The sequence below is a fragment of the Rissa tridactyla genome, chromosome 2, assembly GCF_028500815.1.
Source record: "Rissa tridactyla isolate bRisTri1 chromosome 2, bRisTri1.patW.cur.20221130, whole genome shotgun sequence".
In the NCBI taxonomy this organism is placed as follows: domain Eukaryota; kingdom Metazoa; phylum Chordata; class Aves; order Charadriiformes; family Laridae; genus Rissa; species Rissa tridactyla.
In genome coordinates this window covers 103,741,634-103,761,511 of record NC_071467.1, presented here as the reverse complement: position 1 = coordinate 103,761,511, position 19,878 = coordinate 103,741,634, and the positions used below count along the sequence as shown (strand labels likewise).

General features: G+C 42.7%; 1 protein-coding gene across 6 annotated transcripts in view; it reads right to left on the bottom strand.

The window, feature by feature from the left end:
* Positions 1-19,878, bottom strand: part of NFATC1 (nuclear factor of activated T cells 1) — a 114,870-nt gene that overhangs the window by 16,604 nt on the left and 78,388 nt on the right. For 3 of the 6 annotated variants that reach the window (XM_054191677.1, XM_054191678.1, XM_054191682.1), the window contains exon 9: positions 15,465-16,151. In XM_054191677.1, coding sequence (XP_054047652.1) covers positions 15,465-16,151 — 687 coding nt within the window. Of the gene's footprint in view, positions 1-15,464; positions 16,152-19,878 lie in introns of those variants that run through there. The other 3 variants (XM_054191679.1, XM_054191680.1, XM_054191681.1) reach the window with 3 other exon arrangements.

Genomic DNA, 19,878 nt, shown 5'->3' with positions numbered 1-19,878 from the left:
TTCTGTGTTTACTTCAGCGTGTTGGATTTAATGCGTGTGTGTGCGGGTGGAGTTTGATCCTAGAGCCCTACCCGCTTTCTAGGCAATCGTGGAAAACCATACACAGGGTTTTAGTAGCATGTGGTTTTTCTTTTCTAGCTTCTAAACCATTTCTCTAGGCCTAAAAATCCTTGCTTTGCTTGAGTACACAGCTCAGCTGCCAATTTTTAATTGTTAGAACAAGATGATGTGAAGCTACTTGGTTCTCCCCATCCCCAAAAGAGGCTCCTTAAAACACGAATCATCTTTGGTTCGTGTCCAGGTAATAACAACTAGAATTACACAAAGTGGCCAAGTTTAGACAGACCAGACAATATTCTAGCCTGAACTCATAAAACCTAAACTAGTTAAAATATTTTTTTTTTTTACAAAAGATCACCCTTGACAGGAGGCGAATTTGTATTTTTGCAAAAGTAGTAGTTAGAAAATATGAGGTATCCCCTAATCCTGCTTTAAGCACTGTTATGGCTGTGCTGTATAACATATTCGTGTAGCCTAATACATTTATGGTAAACCGGTTAAGGAATTTGGGTGTGGGATTAATGAACTTTCCTTTCACACTAGACTAGATCGGATCACACAGAAGGAGATCAATCTGTCACGATTCTCAGCTTTTGTTCAAGAAAGGCGAGCATAGTGAAGGTCAGAGACAGACTAAAGAGCAGCACTGCAATTATTTACTGACATGAGACTGGAAAGAATATCACATAGCTACATGGAGCACAACTTGGACTTTAGACACATAGGAAAGAATGGTTCATTTTATGCCACTAATCATAGCCAAGGATTAAGATATTTTGGAAAAGCCCTATTATTTCTCATTCTGCAAACCAGGATTTCATTACGGGTAAATCATGAAATTTATGAAGTCCATTCATACAAATTAATTTCCTTTCCTGATTTCCATTGGCATGTGAGAAACAGATACATAATATAAATAAACGTCTCTAAAGGAAAAGAAAAAGATACACAGGAAGGTCTGCTTGTACTTAAAAGTGGGCAAAGCTTAAGTAAGGACGTAGCTAGAAGAACCGTCTGCAGCTAGATTTTTCGTTCTTAAATAAATGGCTTCAAGGTCTGAAGAGGTAGAAATCAGTACAGCTGCACTACATCTACATGGATCTATGCTGACGTACTCTAGTTGTCTGTATCAAGAATAACTAAAGGTAAGTTCTCCCATGCTAAGATTTTCATTTTGCAGCAGCAATGTAAAATCTAGATGTCTTTTCCATATTATGAGAAATATTCCTACTTAGACATCTTAAAGGAGAATTCTTGCAAACATTTTAGTGTATGAAGGTGTGGGGTTTTCCCCCTGCAGTGGTGCTTTCCCTCAATGGAAGTTTTTCATATGAAATTTAAATCTGCCTTCAGACAACTTTCTGAACACCGACATTTTTCAGAAAATAAGTACAGGGAGGTGGTGGCCTGCATTGCTCACGGGACCGTGCACAACAGAAAGCATGATACAGCCTCGTCGATGTCACCAGCCCCTGCCAGCTCCTCCCTGAAACAAGGTTGCAACTGGCAGCAGAAAAATTACGTTGGTCGTTGCAGAAATCTAGATTTCATCATCAGAGAAACCATAAATAGAGCCACTGAAACACCAGGCATACGGCTGTCTGATCTCTAGCTGGCTGACCGAACATTTTTAGGGTCACAAGTCACGTGATCAGACACAGGCAGTCCTGTCTCCTGTCACCTTCCCCACCAAAATAAAAAAAGACAATAGGTTTGCTTAAAATTTCAAAAGCAGATTTTTTTTCTGAATATTCAACCAAAGAAATGGTCCATCCATTTGCAGATTTCTTGGAAGGAAATCTGGCATCTCTACCAAAAAGTCTGCGCACTCCTCATACTCTCCTCTGTGTTGAGTGCTTGAATCCGAAATATTCTTTACAACAACAAAGTCTACCCCACTGTTAGCCAATTGAACTGTTATACAAGGGCAGGCCCCGTTCCAGCAACCAGTTCATTGGGGCAGAAGGTGCAGTCAGCAGGGCAGAGGCTCTGGTACTAGGTCTTAGCAATCGTTAAAAAACTGGATCATACGGAAACATTTGCATTTTTTTGCTTCTCTGGTTTAAGCTGGTGATATTCCCCATAAAATTCTGCAGAAGGGAAGGTTTTAGAGAGGAGTTTTCTCTTTTAGTTGAGCAGATGATTTTTTTTTTAAAGTATCCGAGTGATTTTGGTCTGGAAACACTTACAAATTTTTGATGAGACACCATTCAGTCCAGGTGCTTTTCCTAAGTTAATATTAAACATAGCTTTGGAAACTTCAGCAGATGTTCTAATTTATTCTAGTTCAAATTTTTTTTTTTTGCCACTACTCTGCCTTTATTTAAATAGCTGACTCTAATTGATTCTTTAATACAGTGATTCATAATGTGTTGTGAATCTTCTGTTAATTTACTTGCGACTCTGTTATTATTTCCCCTGATTTAACACATCCTGTTTTAGAACATCCATCAAAGTTGATGGAAAAATTTTTCATGGCATTTGGATAATATCCTAAATGTAATTTGAATGCCATCTTTCAAAAGTTGTAAAGTAAGGGGATTTCCTGTTTTATTCTTCAATCGTATAAACTTGAAAACGAGCTTTTACAAATCCTTCTCTGCCTTACTCATTCTAGCACTTATTTTTTCTGGGTAATTTCTAATTGGGGAAGAGCCAAATGACAATATTTTCTGATTTTTCTCATTTTTATCGAATGTCGTTACACTGCAAAAGAAGGCTTAAAACTGATAGGAAAACTTCTCACTAAGTTCAGGTGACGTGACTGTATTTACTCAAAGAGCACTTCCCACCCCCTTCTTTTCTACCATATTCCTGAGGGTTCTTTGGGTTCCGTACAGGAGCTCTCTCCACCCAGCGGTAGCACTGAAATCCTTTCCTCGCTCCTTAGAAAACTTGGCAACAGAGCATGGAAATAACTCCCAGGGTTATTTGAGGGTCCTGCGCCAGTGGAGTCGGGCCACCGAAACCTCCACGCAGTGCAGCCATCTCACTGCAGATCAACACAGACAAACAGACGGGCTCCTCTGACTTGAGCTTACTGCTCAGATACGCTCTCTCCTCAGATATGTAAGTTTAATGAGCACATTGCTTATTTTATCATCTCCTCTCATTATTCTCTATACTTAAATCATTTTGGGGCAAAGTGAGGTATTCTTTAGACACACTTTTCCACGGCAGTCAAATCCTGGGCTTTTACTACTCATTTGTACCATTTCGGTTTTAGAGAAACTCCTCTCTCTCACACCCACACTCACCCTTTGCACTCTTCCTCCAAAATTCATCTTTGCTCATCTTTTTTTTTATGGGCATGTTATATTTAACCTTCCTCTCATTTCTCTTTTTCTCAAGCCTTCTTTCACTCTAATTACACCACCAGGCAGTTTCACAGCCATACTCTAAGTCTGAAACTTTAAAATGCTTGCTAACCGTGCTAGAGCACCATGAGAAAGCTTCTATTTTTTTAGTGTGTTCCCTAAATAGAATAAATGTATACACACGCATGCACTTGCTTGCACTTGTCACAAAGGGCCCCGATCCCCCAACTGCGCTGAATCCTTGCCAGGGAGCAGCCCCATGCAGAGCCCCTCCTTCGACTGGGGGTTCTGGAGTCCTATCACACAGATCTGATTCTGTCAGCAAGCACGCACCAACTCAGCTGAGGGGTGCAGCCCCCTCTGGACTAGCTACCAGCTACTAAAATAGGGCAAGAAGATGCTTTCATATTAGCATGTCCTTCCAGCAAAGCCTTCCCTGACTTCGGCACTGCTGGTTCCTCTTTAGGACTTCAGTTTACCATCGAAATAGTGTGAAATATCTGGGATATTAGACTGCAAAAAGTTAAGTCTAAACCCTCTTCAAAGGAGATGGTCACCTTTATCTACAATATTGGCTGTATGCCAAACAGGGCAGAAACCAGCAGTTTGTCTGGCAACAATGGAGGTTTACCAAGTGGTGATCTGACGGAGTACATCCAACTGTGAGTTCGTTTAAACAGACTTTAGTGATGCTTGTCTGGCCTATAAAACTCAAGCATGGGTTTCTGGAAACAGTGGGAGAATTCCTGGAAAGTTCTCTGAAGCAGCCATTGCTGCCATGTTTGTCCACTGATGCAAAAAGCATCCCTGTGATCGATGGCACTTTCTGCCCTGGAATCAGTTTTGCTTCTTTTTCTTTTGCAATGAGGTCTTTCCTCATCCTAACATACTCTCTGTATGGAAGAAAAAGTAAGCAAAAATCCCTGAGAACTCTTTCAAAGTTACCTAGGAACTCAGGGACTGGAGTAGAGCAGCCATCTCCATCACTGGTGGCCCTTCCATAGCCCCCTTTCAAAAAGACTTCGTGCAGTGCCTGGGCGAGGTACATCTAGCCAGAGCCTGGACTCATATCTTTCTGCAAAACGTGAATTTGAGTTGCATCAATTCTAACAGCTTCAGGAAGTTCTAGCCTTTGACTGCTAGGGCCCAAGGGACAGCTCTGTATCATCTCAAACAACAGTTAACAGTTAATGACTCGGGGAAATTTCTCAGAAGAAAGAAAACGAACAAGAGTGTGCATTATTGAAAACCATCAGAATCAGTGTCTCTGCTAACCTCTTTCTACATGACAATTTCACACACAAGTCATTTTAGATTGAGAAGCACATTTGAGCCTCCCGGTACTACTGACCCAGAGACATATCACTGCAAGGAGAAGATGCCTGGAGAAGTTGTTAATGGCTCATGCAGGTGCTCTGAGGTGAAAGCCCTCAAGTGAATAGCTGAGTTCAAGTGCAGCCTGGAGCATGGTGGAACGCAGAGTTATAGAATCACAGAATCATAGAATGGTTAGAGTTGGAAGGAGCCTTGAAGACCATCTAGTTCCATGGGCAGGGACACCTTCCACTAGACCAGGTTGCTCAAAGCCCCATCCAACCTGGCCTTGAAGGAAGGTTATCACGGGGAAAAAAAAGTCAACTAAGAGCAGAGAGTTCATCTTCACCAATTGCTTCAGCCTTCCCAAAGAACAGCTGGATAGCAAAAGCTCAGATGCCTGAGAAACATTCAGCTGCAATGACAACTGCAGCCCAGAGGCATGCAGCAGCATGGAGCCAGATTTCAGAGCTGCAATGGCCATTTCAGTTGAGAAGCTAAACATGCAGAACAGAAGGTCCACAGCATGGGCTTCTCCACCTGACCTCATGTTTCTAAAAGATTTTACTCAACAGGCACCTGCAGGATTTTCAGAGAAGTCAGTCATGAGTAAAAGAGACTTACATCACTCTTGCCTACCACAACTTCAAAGAAGCAAAAGAATTAGCATACTAAGCCTTATAGCTCATTACATATACATCTGTGTATGTGCGCACACATATATATGCTCACACATACTTTACGTATGTATGGATTCACATATACAGGATAGAAATAACAGTTAAAATAAATATTCTTCAGTTTTGTATTTTTGGAGGCTTCTCTTGTAACCCAAAATAGCATTTTTTCTACTTCTTAAGTTATTTGAAGAAGATTTTGCTTATGAGGTGGCAATGAAACACATATTTTCCCTGAAACACTAGAAAAATAGCTCACTGCTGCTCCCAGGGTATCAAAATTCATTTGTAATTTACTGCAATACCTGTTCTGCAACCCCAAAGATATCACAAGAGTTATGAAATGGAACAAAATATTCAGCCCTAGCTCCCACAGAAATCTAACATCAAGATTAGTCTGGACAGCACAGACATGAAGAGTCAAATCTTGTCTTCTGCACTCTCTTATGGTTGCAGAAGGGCCAAAATTAAGTAGAAAAAACATGCTTTAGTTGTGCAAAGGTAAGGGAAGTGAGGAATGTTCTTGTGCATACATGATGCTTGGATAACTGAGCTATAACTACGTAAGGACCAAAGAATTTAATCCACTAATTACGGACTTTGACAGCCTTTAGCATTGCTTTTCAAGACTGTTCAAGTGCTCATATTACAATTCATATGCTCAGGGAGAATACACTTTGGGAATTTCAACACGCAGCACCACCTCACATCGCTTTCCGTTATTTGTCTTGCAGTAGGCTTCAAAGTGTGCAAAATGCAGAAGGACTTACCAACACAGCAAAGCCTGTAAAGAAGGCAGAGGGCTAGTCCAGCTCCCTGGTCTGCAGACAAACCCAGCCACTCTGGCCAATGAGGAACTGGATCATGGTTTTCCTACTGTATTTCTTACTCACCTATTGTTGCCAAGTATTTTCAATGTCCAGACTTTGCAGGCTTCCTCAGTGACAGAGGAGGAGGGGAACATTTTGAGGGTCTGCTTTTTTTCATAAGCTTCCTCCTAGACTGGAGATAAGCCTGGTGTGGAAAGCCTGTGCCCCCTTTGGTTGCAATCAGCATTAGCTCCTCAGAGAGGCGGAAAGACCAGGAGCCAGGTTATCAAGCAGCCCACTCTCGACAGCAATGGTCGAGCCGCTATCAGGCCCACAACCGAGCCCCCCAGTTGTCCAGCAGACGCAGATGAAACAATCAACTGTGCCACACAGAAATCTGCTAGAAAAGACTCTCTCTCTGCCTGTCTATCAGCGACCAGACTTCAATGAATGCAGCTATTATGCGTTTTAACTACCAGCCATACGCTTGGTCCCGTTCCCAACGAACCCAAAGGGAACGGTGTTATTGACTTAAGTGGGAGCAGAGGCAGGCCCTTCACTGCTCTGTGATCTAGCAACACTAGCATTAGCTTGTGAGCGCTTAGCCAAGAGCGCCGTACGTGAAGTCAGGGAGTTTACTCATGAGAGCGCTTCCTCTGACACGTATGTGTTTGCTGGGCTGAGCCGGCAGCTCGCTTCAGCCCAGCTCTGCTGAGATGCAGCAGGGGCCTGTGTGACACTCTGCTCCCCGGAGAAGAGGGGTTTTCTACAACAACTTCCCCAGAAGTGTTTTGCCAGGATGGGTTCAGGACACAGGAGCACGGAGGCCATACATGAGCCACGAGGCCACACCTGACCAGCTAACACTGCACAGCTCAGCAAAAACGTTTCAAACAAACAACATATTCCTAAAATGAATTGCATCAGAACAAAGCCTTCTCATGAAGCTTGTGCTTCTGCAAACCACGTATTTTCCTTGGCACTCCTCCAGGCTTAAAAGCAGATGTAAATGTTACCAAGGCTAAGATACAGCAACTTCTTCTCCCCCGATCGCCAAGGAAAACTTACAGAAAATAACCCACTAAACCTTTACCATTTGAAACAGCAATGCCAACAGCCATTACTATGGAAATAGGAGACTGAATCAGGCATAGCAGTGAGAAGCGACTTATTCCCCAGCTAACTGCACATCAGGGCGGCTCTTAGCTGAAAAGGAGGGGTGCAACGCAGCTTCAGCTGAACACTTAATGACTCAAAATGTTTAACGTGAAGGTGCGCATGCAGATGCACATCAAGCGAATGCTGGGTTTTCAACACTAAAAATACTCTGGAATATCAGAATATTGCAAAGCACTGCCTGCTGATTTCTGCAGCTTTCCCATTGCTTGGCCAGCCTCCTGGTCCCTCCACCAGTGTATGCCATCCCTGCACGAGGCTGGAGGCCTCAGGATTCAGGCCTTCTATGAAGGGACTGGACACTCCTTTGAAAGCCTGAGACTCAAGGACCTCCCTGGAAATGTAAATGCTGATGTCAGAAGAAAGCAAAGTTCCCTGCTAGATTTCACAGCGCGCTGCTGCTAAGGGGTAGGCTGGTCTGCTTTGTGGGCAATCACACACCTGGGACTGGAGAAAATCAGGAGTGACACTTAGTGTCAGTGGCTCTTCTGGGGGCTTGCTTCTGGTGAGCCTCCAGGGAGATCCAATTCAGCAAACCCGCTAGAAACAGCAAAACCCAATCCCGCGGATGTGCGGTTTCATGTAACAGGATACTCCTCAAACCCAGACGTGCGAGTCCACCAAAGGTCTGACTTGAACGCATTACTTCAGTCCTCCCTTACTCATCGCGTACAACCCAAGTCCCAAATGTTAACGACTCAGCATGTTTTATCACAGTAGCATGTACACTTTCAATCATCATTAGAGACGAGGAGGGTCTAGGCTCAGGCATCAGGCCAGATTAAGTAAAACTTTCCATGAGGAAAGCTATTTGTTTTCTCCCAGAGCTGCGAGGCTTGGCCAAGAGGGAGGGAGGGAAAAGCTCGCCCAAGCCAGACCGAAGTGTAGACAGTGTTACTGGACTTTGCAGACTACCTGCGTGTTGTTCTAATGACATCTGGACTACTGGAAATCACCGAGTGCACTCAGGAGTTTTCAAAGGCATAATTGTGGCAGCAGCAGACTAAATGCCTCAAGAGCCAATTGCTTTAATCATGAAGCTGAGATGTATGAAAAAGGATACATTTCAGCAAAAGAGTAATTCTGTCTGCTATGGTTCCTGTTCAAATAAACTATATCACCAAACCACGTGCATTTGAAGAATATAGAGGAGTGAAAAAAAGAACATATGGTATAGAAGCAAAAAAACTTTCATATATACTGTATAGGAGATATATGGACTTGTCAGACATCTAACAGTTCAACACTGTAAGCAATTCATGGAAATGACATTAGCAATAGCTCATATTACATCCAGGAGTTACAGCTTTTACTGCAAAAGTTATTTTTAAAAGAGCCATGTTTAAAATGAAATGGCTGGCAGGGCTGCAGCTTTCAGTAACACTTTACCTGTGGTTTTGCCACTTTTACATACTTATTGGGGGCTTAATGCTCCCAATTTACCTTTTCAGAGTAAAATAAAAGTCGCAATGAGTGCATTCATTGGCACGGTGCTATAAAACTCACAGCTGTGCAAAGACAATCACAAGAACAAAAGCCTCCTTGTTTTAAAAAAGATGATGATGTGGTTCTGATACTTTCTGTTAGCCACATATCTAAACATCAGACACCTTCATTTGTGGCCTATGTATTTTCATCTTACTACACAAAGATTTATAGATCCGATCAAGTCAAGATCAGGATAGAGACCTTTACAAAAGCATCCATGTGGAGAGGAGGAGGCTGAATTAATATACAAAACTTCAGACAAGAGATCTGTCTTTCAGATATTGTTATTCCAGTTCTGGCTCCTACACAGGACTCGGGGTGCTCTGGAAAACAGTTTTTTTCAATGGCGGGTGGAACCTTGGCCCCACTGCCGGCAATGGGACCAAGCCACAGATTTCAACATGGCTGGGACTGCATCTCAAAGTTGAGATTAGAACCCAGGCAAAGCCCAAAGCAGCTGAGATCTTCTTCAGCTTCAGTACTCGAGCATACCTTGATTAAAGAGTCCTCCAGGATGCTGCTTTGCTTTCAATTAAAAACTACTTTTGTAGAGTTCTGTGCATTAATATAACAACTGGGATCACAGCATGCACAATACACCTTGAAATCTGCAGTGAATATTAAGTCATGCATTTTTTCCTGTTGGTACCAATGTGTTTCCCCCTTGCTTATTCGGAATAGCTCCATTTTCATCTGTAATGAAAATTACTTTCTTTGATGTTTCTAACGGCAGGAAATAATTTCAGAACTGAGTGTCATTCTGCTGCAGGTAAAAAATGTAATAGCTTGTGGGAGTGCCAGTTACAACCTGAAAAATGTTTCTTGGCATTAGAAACTCTCTCCATCCTGGTGAAATAGAAGATTTGGAGCTCAGTTTTGTGTTCCACCCAGGCTACACTAGGTCCAGGAAAGGGAAATGGGGATAAGGAAGGTGATTTCAAATCACCTTTAGCATCTCCTCTGTTGTGAACCTGGCCGGTTCCCAGCCGCCTGAGCATCCTGAAAGCTGTGTGAACTTACACTCCACCGCCTCTGCCTTGGGGTTTCTTCTACCACTAAGCAAAGCAGTTAAAATTTGGAAAAATTATCTGAGTTGCCCTGGTTAACAGAAAAGAAGCAGGATTCGTTCATGAGCAGACTAGCACAGCTTTTGACCCAAGTCCTAGACAGAAGGCCCGAGAGAGGAGCACGTTCCAAAGTGAGATATAAATTAGGTAAATTTTCATATCCCCTTGAGAGAACAACTGGTTCAAGGGACCAGGAAAAGTTCTCATCAGATTCTAGCTTCCCCTCACTGGCCATTTCTTTGTTAATTCCACTTCATACCTCAAAGGGCTGTACAGCACATTAGACTCATCAATCCCCAAACAGAATGTTTTCTCTTAAAAGCAATTACTGCATGGACTCGTACTGAAGAGGTCCCTCAAGTCTGCCTGCCTAAGCGTTTTCCATGAGCTCCACCACCCCACAGGATTCCCATGTTAGATCTGAAAGGGGAATGTCACGTACCCCCTAGGGCAGGTGTGGCACAGGCACATGGAGCCAGCGTTAGCCCTGGCGTGGTCTGCCAGGGTGCCCCAGCACCCTGCAGGTTACTGCAAGAGCTTCTGGTGGGGAAGACAGAAGAAACCCCCTCTCCTGCTGCAAAGGGCCGTGGGCTCCTGCAGAGGACCAAAACCAGGCATAAATGTCACCTTTTCAACCGCTTTTAATCAAATCTTGCTAGGAAAGCAGCAAAGGGAGTCAGCCATAATCTTTGCTAGGAGGTTGAACTCAGAATTACTCAACACGAATGCCGGTATACAAGTCAGATACTTTTTAATATCAAGAGCATAGCCATAATATATCAGGTATCACTTTACAGGGAGAGTTTTAAATATGTTATACATGTCGAATCATATATTCATATAATGAAATGGACAGCACATTTAATGAGTGGCCCAGGTGGCTACTGTAGATTTTGATTTAAAACAAGATTGCCAAGACCAACGTATTTGCCAAAATGGAAGTCTCTTCGGGTGCTCCCTTTATATCACTTCAGCTTCCCACCACTACCGAAGCAGAAAAATGACATACAGGATATATATTTATATAAACTCACTGGCTGTTTTTTCTATCTATACTCTGCACTATAGATGGTCTACACTTGGAGATACTCCAGGCCAAAAGGAATGAATATTGCTTTGATCCCATAAGTTGAAACCAAAAAATTTCTGTTTATACGTGGTCCAAAATTGCTGTACGTATATTATACAGATAAATCAAACCTCCCCAAAGTGGTAAACAAGCAACCAAAATTTTACCATATATAACCTGGCATAACCAGTTAGATATTTTATTTGTCTGGTAGTCCCATAAGTGTGTTACATGTCTATACCTCACACTTCGTAAGTACTTTCAGGTAAACCTGGAGGTATTAATAGCTACAAGACACCGTGAAGATACATATTTTAATGGAGTGATACTTTGAGAATTTGATTTTTAATTTCATTAAAATATTTCATTACTTTTAAATTACTTTAGGGATGAGGGAAAGAGCTGGTATACTTAAGAGTAGCAGACAAGGAAAGCAGTCAAGTACATCTGACCTCTCTCTGGCTTTCGTATTGTTCACAGGCGCAAAGACTGAAAAAATACTGAAAAAAAAGTTTAAATTACACTCTATGAAGGGATCTGAACAGAATCAGTGAGACAACAAATTATAAAGAGGTAGAACAGCAGTCTATTTAAAAAAAAGAGGAACTGTCCCTACTCACAGGTATGATTTGATATTCTAGTTTCCAGAATATGGTCATAAAGCACAGATATCCCACCCATTCCTCAAGGAAACAATGAAAACACTTAAAGATGGATATCAAACTAAAAAGAAACAATGGTGATGAATTAGAAGTTCCTATTCCAAACACACCCAAGCACATGAAAAATGAGTTGCTCCTATTCGGTATCAGCCACTCTGCAAAACCGATTCTCCCTTATTCCACAGTTACAGCCAGAGGTCTGAATGAAACGGCACCAGACACAAAGGCATTGCATATGCTTTGCCTTTTCAGTGCACATCTTGATGAACAGCACCTACCAGGACACCAGGAGCAATAACCGGTGGTTTCCAGGCAGTCACCATAGTGGCCAAACTGCCCTTTGAGACTGTAGGAGGCAGGCCCGATGTCATCCTTCCGTTACTAACAGGTTAGCACCAGAAGGGGATTTTTTACCAAGACAAGATGAGTTGATTAGATAGTTGCTGGGGAGGATAAGATGACATCAGATGTGGCTTCAAATCATGCTTACTCTGGCCTATGGGTGGGATGCTGCCACACAAGGTGGTCCTGCTGCACTTCTTGACCTGCAGCAACAGGTTTCCTGCTCCTCTCGTGGGCTGGACCTGGACAGCTATTGGATCTGGGGGATGTGGTTCCATAGGCTGACCCAGTGGAAAACTATGTGGGTTTTCCTATTTTTGGCAGGTTAATCTTCCATTTGTCTGCTCTCCCACTCCATAATCAATTGATATGACTCAAAGGAAGCAGCAAGAACATGTGGCTAAGGGCAAGATGGATTGAGGCCACCCTTTCCATGGCAGCCTGCAGTGACATCAGATTAAATGTAATGTGAAACCAATGTCTGCACTGGTGGTGGTAAGGCTGCCTCCATGAAATGCATATAGTGTAGACCTAGACGGGGTTCCATCCTGACTCACAGCATCGTGCTCCTGTGCTATGTGTCTGAGGCATGCTGGGGCTCTGCATGGTTTGAACAGAGGGTCTTGGCCAGCGCAAGTCCCACAAGACATGCTTCCTGCCTTTAGCCCCTCTGCCACATACTTTCTCTCTCGACTGCCCAAATATTGAGACAAATAAAAAGACAGTAGTAGGCCACTCCTTAAGAGTGGCTGTCCTTTTCCTCAGGCAGTGACATAAGGCATAGATAGGAAAGGGAAACTCTTGTGGGTTATGCTCCATCAGTGTGACCCCTGAGACAAACCTAAATATTGGTTTAGACACAGAAAAGGGACTTCCTCTGGTTACCATTTCTGATTACCACCCTTAGAGGGAACTGGTGGTGTTTAATATTTTGGAACAACCTAAGTTACATTGTTACCGTAACTGTTATGTCTGTGAATTATTTCTTGGTTCTATAGTTCTTGTGGTCAGCCACAGAACAATTCTGATAACCTGCTGGATGCCAAAGGGAAGTATATCTGCCTTTCACTAGCTGAAGAGACCTTCAAAGTCAACTTTAAGTATCAGTGCAGATGTACATGGTGGCTTCTACAATTACTTATGATTATCTGTCAGAGGACTGGTGTGCATGTGTGTTCAGAAGAAGGGATGGAAGAGAGATGGAGGTAAAGACTAAACCATTTATGCTTTGTCGGAGAGAATGAGCATTGCTGAACAAATTAAAATAACTCTCTGAGACCACATGGTAGCAAAGTTCCTCTGTTCTTCCAGGAAAAATCTGAAGTAAACATGACTGAGGAGTTTCACCCTTCATCCCTGAGCTGCAGTCCCACCTCTCTAGCAAAGATCAGCCAAAGGCAACTTTCACAGTGCTGTCAGAGAAGTGGTTGATGGATTTTGGAGAGCTAAGGCAGAAAGACTGCACATTTCTTGTGCTTTTCTAGAAAGACAGATTTTATTCTGTATTCTCTTCCTTCCATAGATAACTTCTGGTTAACCTCTGTGAAAAGAGACGTGGGAGTCCTGGTGGACAACAGGATGACCGTGAGGCAGCAATGTGCCCTTGTGTCCAAGAAGGCGGATGGCATGCTGGGGTGCATCCAGAAGAGCGTGGCAAGCAGATGGAGGGAGGTCATGCTCCCCCTCTACTCTGCCCTGGTGAGGCCGCATCTGGGGTGGTGTGTCCAGTTCTGGGCTCCCCGGTTGAAGAAGGACAGGGAACCGCTGGAGAGGGTACAGCAAAGGGCTACGGAGATGATGAGGAGACTGGACCATGTCTCTTAGGAAGAAAGGCTGAAGGATTTGGGTCTCTTCAGTCTGGAAAAAAGACGACTGAGGGGGGATCTTTTCAACACTTACAAATGCTTAAAGGCTGGGTGTCAGGAGGATGGGGCCTGGCTCTTTTGAGTGGTGCCCAGTGAGAGGACAAGGGGTCACGGGCAGAGACTTGAGCACAGGAAGTTCCGTCTAAACATGAGGAGGAAGTTCTTTACTTTGAGGGTGTCAGAGCACTGGAAGAGGCTGCCCAGGGAGGTGGTGGAGTCTCCAAAACCCGCCTGGACGCATTCCCATGTAACCTGCTCTAGGTGACCCTGCTCTGGCAGGGGGCTTGGACTAGATGATCTACAGAGGTCCCTTCCAACCCCTACCATTCTGTGATTCTGTGGTTTCTCTCAAAAACAAAATTTGGGCATGGCTTTTTGTTTTGGTTTGTGTACATTTCTTGCTTGGTTTGTTGAAATCTTGCTCCTTACAGAGATGTGGTAAAAATGCATGCTATATGAAGAAAACCTTGTCACAAAAGATGTGTTGTGCAAAACTTCAGTGAACTGAACTCCTAATTAGGAAAAATTCCTTAGACCTGTCTATCATGTAACCAATAATAACTTCTGTTAAGAAAAATCATTTTCCTAGAGTTGAAAAGCAAAAGGCTGCTACTCAAGCTCCAAAACATTCATTTGTAATCCTAATTCAGTGCGTATCGTGCTGTTTAAAATAGAATGACTAAATGTCCTCTTTAAAAAACAGTGCAATGAATTGTTTTTAAATTCTCCATGAAAGACAATCACATTCAGATGTTCCTTGGCACCAATTAGTTTCGATGCAGCATTTCAAAGGCCTTTCTTCTTTAAATAGCATGATATGTTATATAAAGTTATGTGGCTATTGGAAGGGAACTCACGTACTGCATTAAGGTGAGGGTCCAGAATACTACTAGCATACTTAGCAGCAAGTGCTAAATCACAGTTCAGTGAGGTCACATAACCAAATTCCAGATTATCCCTTTTATTACTTTCAACTAATTAATCTTTGGAAGCTAGAGCCTGACAAGTTCATCACAGCATTTTAACTTTTCAGTGGTGTGTGCAGAATACATATACATATAGAATCTTACAAAAGAAAAAAAAGAAAAAGCAGCAGCAAGTTCACGATAAGAATGGAAGAAAAAGTAGTCTTAATGTCAGATGCCACCAGACTGAAAAGTTATGCTGAAAGATGTGCCCACGTTTTTTAATTTGAACCTCCTCAACTGAAGTAGAGCAGTTTATCATTTAGTTCCAGTGAAGAGATTTGCACACCAGACATTTCACTGCATTATGGATGGGACAATGTTAAATATGTCTTCACTGCAGTTCCACAGGTCACTGGCATGGGCATAAGCCAAGACCATACAGTTAAGATTATTGCAACATAGCTATCAATCATGCAGCTAGCTCTACAGTAACTAATAGTATTTAATGCTTAGATAATATGGTTTCATTATTGCAAACGAAATTAAAGAGTCCTTTCCTGTATAGAGACAATCCAAGCAAAAGTCCGCACCATTCCACCAGGCTGTTAATTGAACTTTTTTCCACCAGGATTCAAAAGGAGGAGGGGGTTAAGGGAACTCACTGATATAGCAACATGGTTGAACACAAACCTATGCTGCAGAAGACTTACCATCATCCAGGTACATCTGGTCCAATTCCTCGGGTTCTCGCTTGATCATTACAGGAATAGGGGCCAAATTATGATTACTTTCCTCATGCAACTCTGGCAATGACAGTGGTTGGGTTGTTGGAGACTCATTTCTGTGAACCTTCGGTAGTTGCTGCTGCTGTTGACCCATTATGGATGAGTGAGTTGGACTGCAGGACTGCAAATAGGTTGGCTCTTGGGTAACAGATGGAACTGGAGAAGAGGGACTGTTGGGATAGAGTGTTTGTTGATAACCAAGGGGACAGCTACTGCTCAGATGTTGACTCACCTGCGGCTGCAGCATGATGTGAGATGATTGCTCGGGGGAGCTTGGGTGCACAACTATAGACCTTGGCACTTCCTGTATGGTGGGGACACCTCCAGTGGGCTGCTGAAGTCCGAGGTGACTGTGGCCCGGGTTGGGGATGCACTTGTAAGGAGAGGACGAAAGGTCATGCAGCTTGGGGCTTGCGTTGGGAGAAGGTGACATCACAGCGTTCCTCTGCTGACAGGAGGCAAAGCCAGCCACGAGGCATGAACCAGGATCAGGGGGCATCATGATCTGCTGGCTGTAGTATGGTTTAGAGAGAGGGCTTAAGCCTTGGTTCATTGGTCCACAGGTTTGAGCAGGCTCATAGTCATCTGTGGGTTCTGTTTTTATAATTGGAACTGTTAAAAGAAAAAAGTTTTACATAAACATGAGTTGCGTATTGGTATGATCAAGTTGGCTTGTGGCTAGGATACCCTTTGCAAAACAAACAACGTCTTGAATAAGACTCTGTGTGTCTTTTGCCTAGTTCTCCCACCCTATAAAAAAAAATGAATGAGTCATCAGCACAAGAAAGTCACAGCTGGTTCTAATATTGAAAAGGACTATTTTTTTTGGACTCTCCTCCAGCACTAATGTGCTATAAAAATCTATTTGCAAATAGCTGTGCTTCAGTGGAAGCTTTGGACCCAAGGGCTCCATGGATTTGTAGTAATCAAAGCAAGAATTTAAACTTGGATATACTACTGCATTTCTACGGCTACTGATGGCCCATTTGATAAATGTCTGCACATTCGGTAAACTGGAGCATAATAAGGTAGAGATAGGGCTTTCAGAGTTCAGTGAAAGTAAAATTACAAAGATACATAACAAACTGCTATGTACAAGAAGTTTTCAATTATGAGGGTATTTTTGAAAGAGTAGGATTTGATTTATTTATTTTTTAAATGATTGTTTAATCTTACTAACCAGCGAACGGGTGTAAAATATTCAATAAGTTGCATCCATCTCTCAGTGATTCTAAGCTGGATCCAAACTGCTAATGCCAGCTCCTAACAAATGTTAACTCAGTCTCTGGCTACTAAGAAAAACTGACTACTATTCTAGACCTCTGCTTGCTCTACCCATTGTCCCAAGAGGCTCTAATTGAGCTGTCAAGCCATGTCTCTAAATACCACCAGCACGTGGACAGAATGACTGTGAGCATCAACTCGGTCATGACAAATGCAGAGCTGCTTTCTCAAATCAGAGGAGAGATCCTTCCTCAAATCAAAGTGTCTTTATCACATTGGCTTTCAAATCAAAGAGAGGTGCCTTTGCGGTTCCTCCTACAACATATGCAGTGCATAGGTAAAAGATACCCACTTTCTCTATCAGGAAAATTATAAATAATAGGGCCAAGCTAGTCTGTAGATGTATTTTTTCTAGCCAGATGCAACTCCAATGCATACAACAATTGAGTATGGATGCACAGTGGCATTTATCTTCTTTCCCAAAAAGAGAACCAGAGGAACAGCTGTCACTTGAAGGTGCTGCTGGAAATTTACGGTGACACCAGAGAATGTCTTTCAGAATATTAGAATAACCGAACCATTGTGGCACAAAGTCATTAATTCAAAATCTTTGCACAACTCAGCTAAGAGCACATGCATGTTGCATGAGTGTCTCTGACTGTATTTTTATTTACGTCTGTTTTACGAACACCTTTATACATTCTCCAGCGATTTACTATGTTTGTATATGAGTCTTTTGAACCCCTAAAACTGCACGTGTGTGCATGTGTACATATAAAACCTCTTTTAACGTTCACAAATTTTGCTGCTGGTGAATGCACTTCACTACCCTTGTTTTACAGTCCCCTAGCCTCTTGTTAACTTTGCTCCTTTTATGTTCTTTTACATATAGATGCTTGCAACACTTGTTTCAAGATTTCTAGCACCCCTAGTAAAAACATGTCTATACACGCAACAGATGCACAGGTGCTGCTCAAGACGAATGTGCTAAGGATAATGGACTGTCATTGGATTCCTCATAATCTTATTTTCACCTGCTTGTGTGCTGCACGCTGCCTAGGAGGGCTACTAATGCACTTGGTTGCAGAGAAGCAGATTCCAGGTTCAGTGACAGCTTTATTAAACCAGCATCACACCCTTTATGAAAATGCAAGACCAAAGAAACGCACCTAGATAAACATAGCAGCTTAGATATTGTAAGAAAATACCTTTAACAAGTTCCTGAGCTAGCAAATATTCTCACATGTTTTATATCAGGTTCGCTGTACTAGTACTAACCACAGCACAGCTGGAAATATGATGGTTGTTGAACACTGAATTTTCCCAATATATCACTGTTATAGAAACACCTGTGCTAAATAATTCCGAGCTCAACCACTGGCAATTCAACTCCAATAAACCCTGGAGTTGTCTGACTTGTTATAACCTAGGGAAGGGTTATAGCCCCGGTGGCAGGCAGGCTGGAGGCTTTAAAGAAGGCAGGTTCCTGATCTCAGGCTGATTTTTCATTGTAGCTTTTCTACACAACATCTCTGCTACTTGTTTTACCAGGCATTTTTTTGTCACTTTGATTTTTTTCTTTATAAAAGCAATGCCATGGGGTCTTTTTCAAGGTCCGATTACTGGCCGTGAACACTGGGAATCTGATTTAATTTGCTGCTACACTGAAATACACCTGCCGCAACCAACAGGATACCCAGGAAGTCCTACTCTGCACTGGGCAAAGGACTGATGGGCAGAAGGGACTCTATTCCAGACCTGTTAGTCTAAAAATTCTCTTGGAGATGGTGACAGCAACCAAGGACACTCCTGTCTGCCCATAAATCCAGAGTTCAGAGAGAAAATAGAAACTGGTGTTAATTACGGGACCAGTCAGGGTACGTCACAGTAGCTCATTTGCTGATGGGAGGTTTGTAGCCAGACAGGGAAACAAGAAGGAGGGATATGAGATTAAGTGGGACCTCCGTTTTATCTGACAACTGTTTACATTGTCCCATTGTATTGCTCTGATCTGATACTCCTGAGCACCAGTTATTTCATGTAATGGGAAACAAGTTCTCTTTAAATGGACAGATACTACCTGCACGTAGGCTTAGAGGTGTCTGAACATGTTCAACTGAATGGTCTCCATCACCTTTTTCAATGTGTTTTTTCAACACAGTAAAAAAGTCACCCCTTGCTAAGTATTATATAGTTTGTATGCTAATCTCATTACTAGAATAGGTATCACACTGAAAGACAGAAAAAGTATTCACGCTGAAACGGTGAAGGGATTTGTATCTGACTTTTCAGTGCTTTGCCACTTGTATAGCCATTTAACACTATGCAGAGTGAATGTATGGATCTTACCAAGCTGGGATGGCAGCCATTCACTCCCCTTTAAAGTGTAAATGTCTTCGCAGGGTACCAGTTTGGAGAAGGAAGCTCCATAGGAATTTTTTTTAATTTTTTTTTCCTGGAAAAACCACTACTAATGACCCGAATGATCGGGAATCAGACCTGCAAAGCTGAGCATGTCAGCAGAAAGGTAAGACATTAACACTTCCCCTTCTGTCTAGACCTCAACTTTTGTATTTTATGTGAATATCTGTATAACTTGACTTGTGGAGGACAGATACACCACAAATTGCTACATTACACCAGTTAACAGTTTATTTATGACACTCTATCCTGGATCTGCTTCTCCCCAGCCTACGTAACTTCAACAAATGGCGTAACAAAGGCCAACAATCTTTGCCAATGTTTGTATTTCCAAACTCAGCACAAAGGATCTGTGAGTCTGACCTCCTGGTCATTCTGAAAATACTCTGAATGTGTCAAAAGTTGGTTTAAATCATCTTATATTCTTTCTTTAAAAGGGCAACCGTTTACTTCCACTTTGCAAAGGACTGCGGAAGGCCCAAGGCAGGAGCTGTGCGTATTTCAAGGCACACCTTCCAAAAACAATGCAGGAACAGCCTGTACCTGTACTCACCATCACGGTGTCTATGGCATTACTCAAACAAGTTAAAATACTTGCATGTAATAAGGCTACCGGTTCCTCGCACACCCTACCCGCTGTATCACTGACTTCTGGGGGGGTGAGACCCTCAGCTGGGGGGAAGGAGCTGCAGCT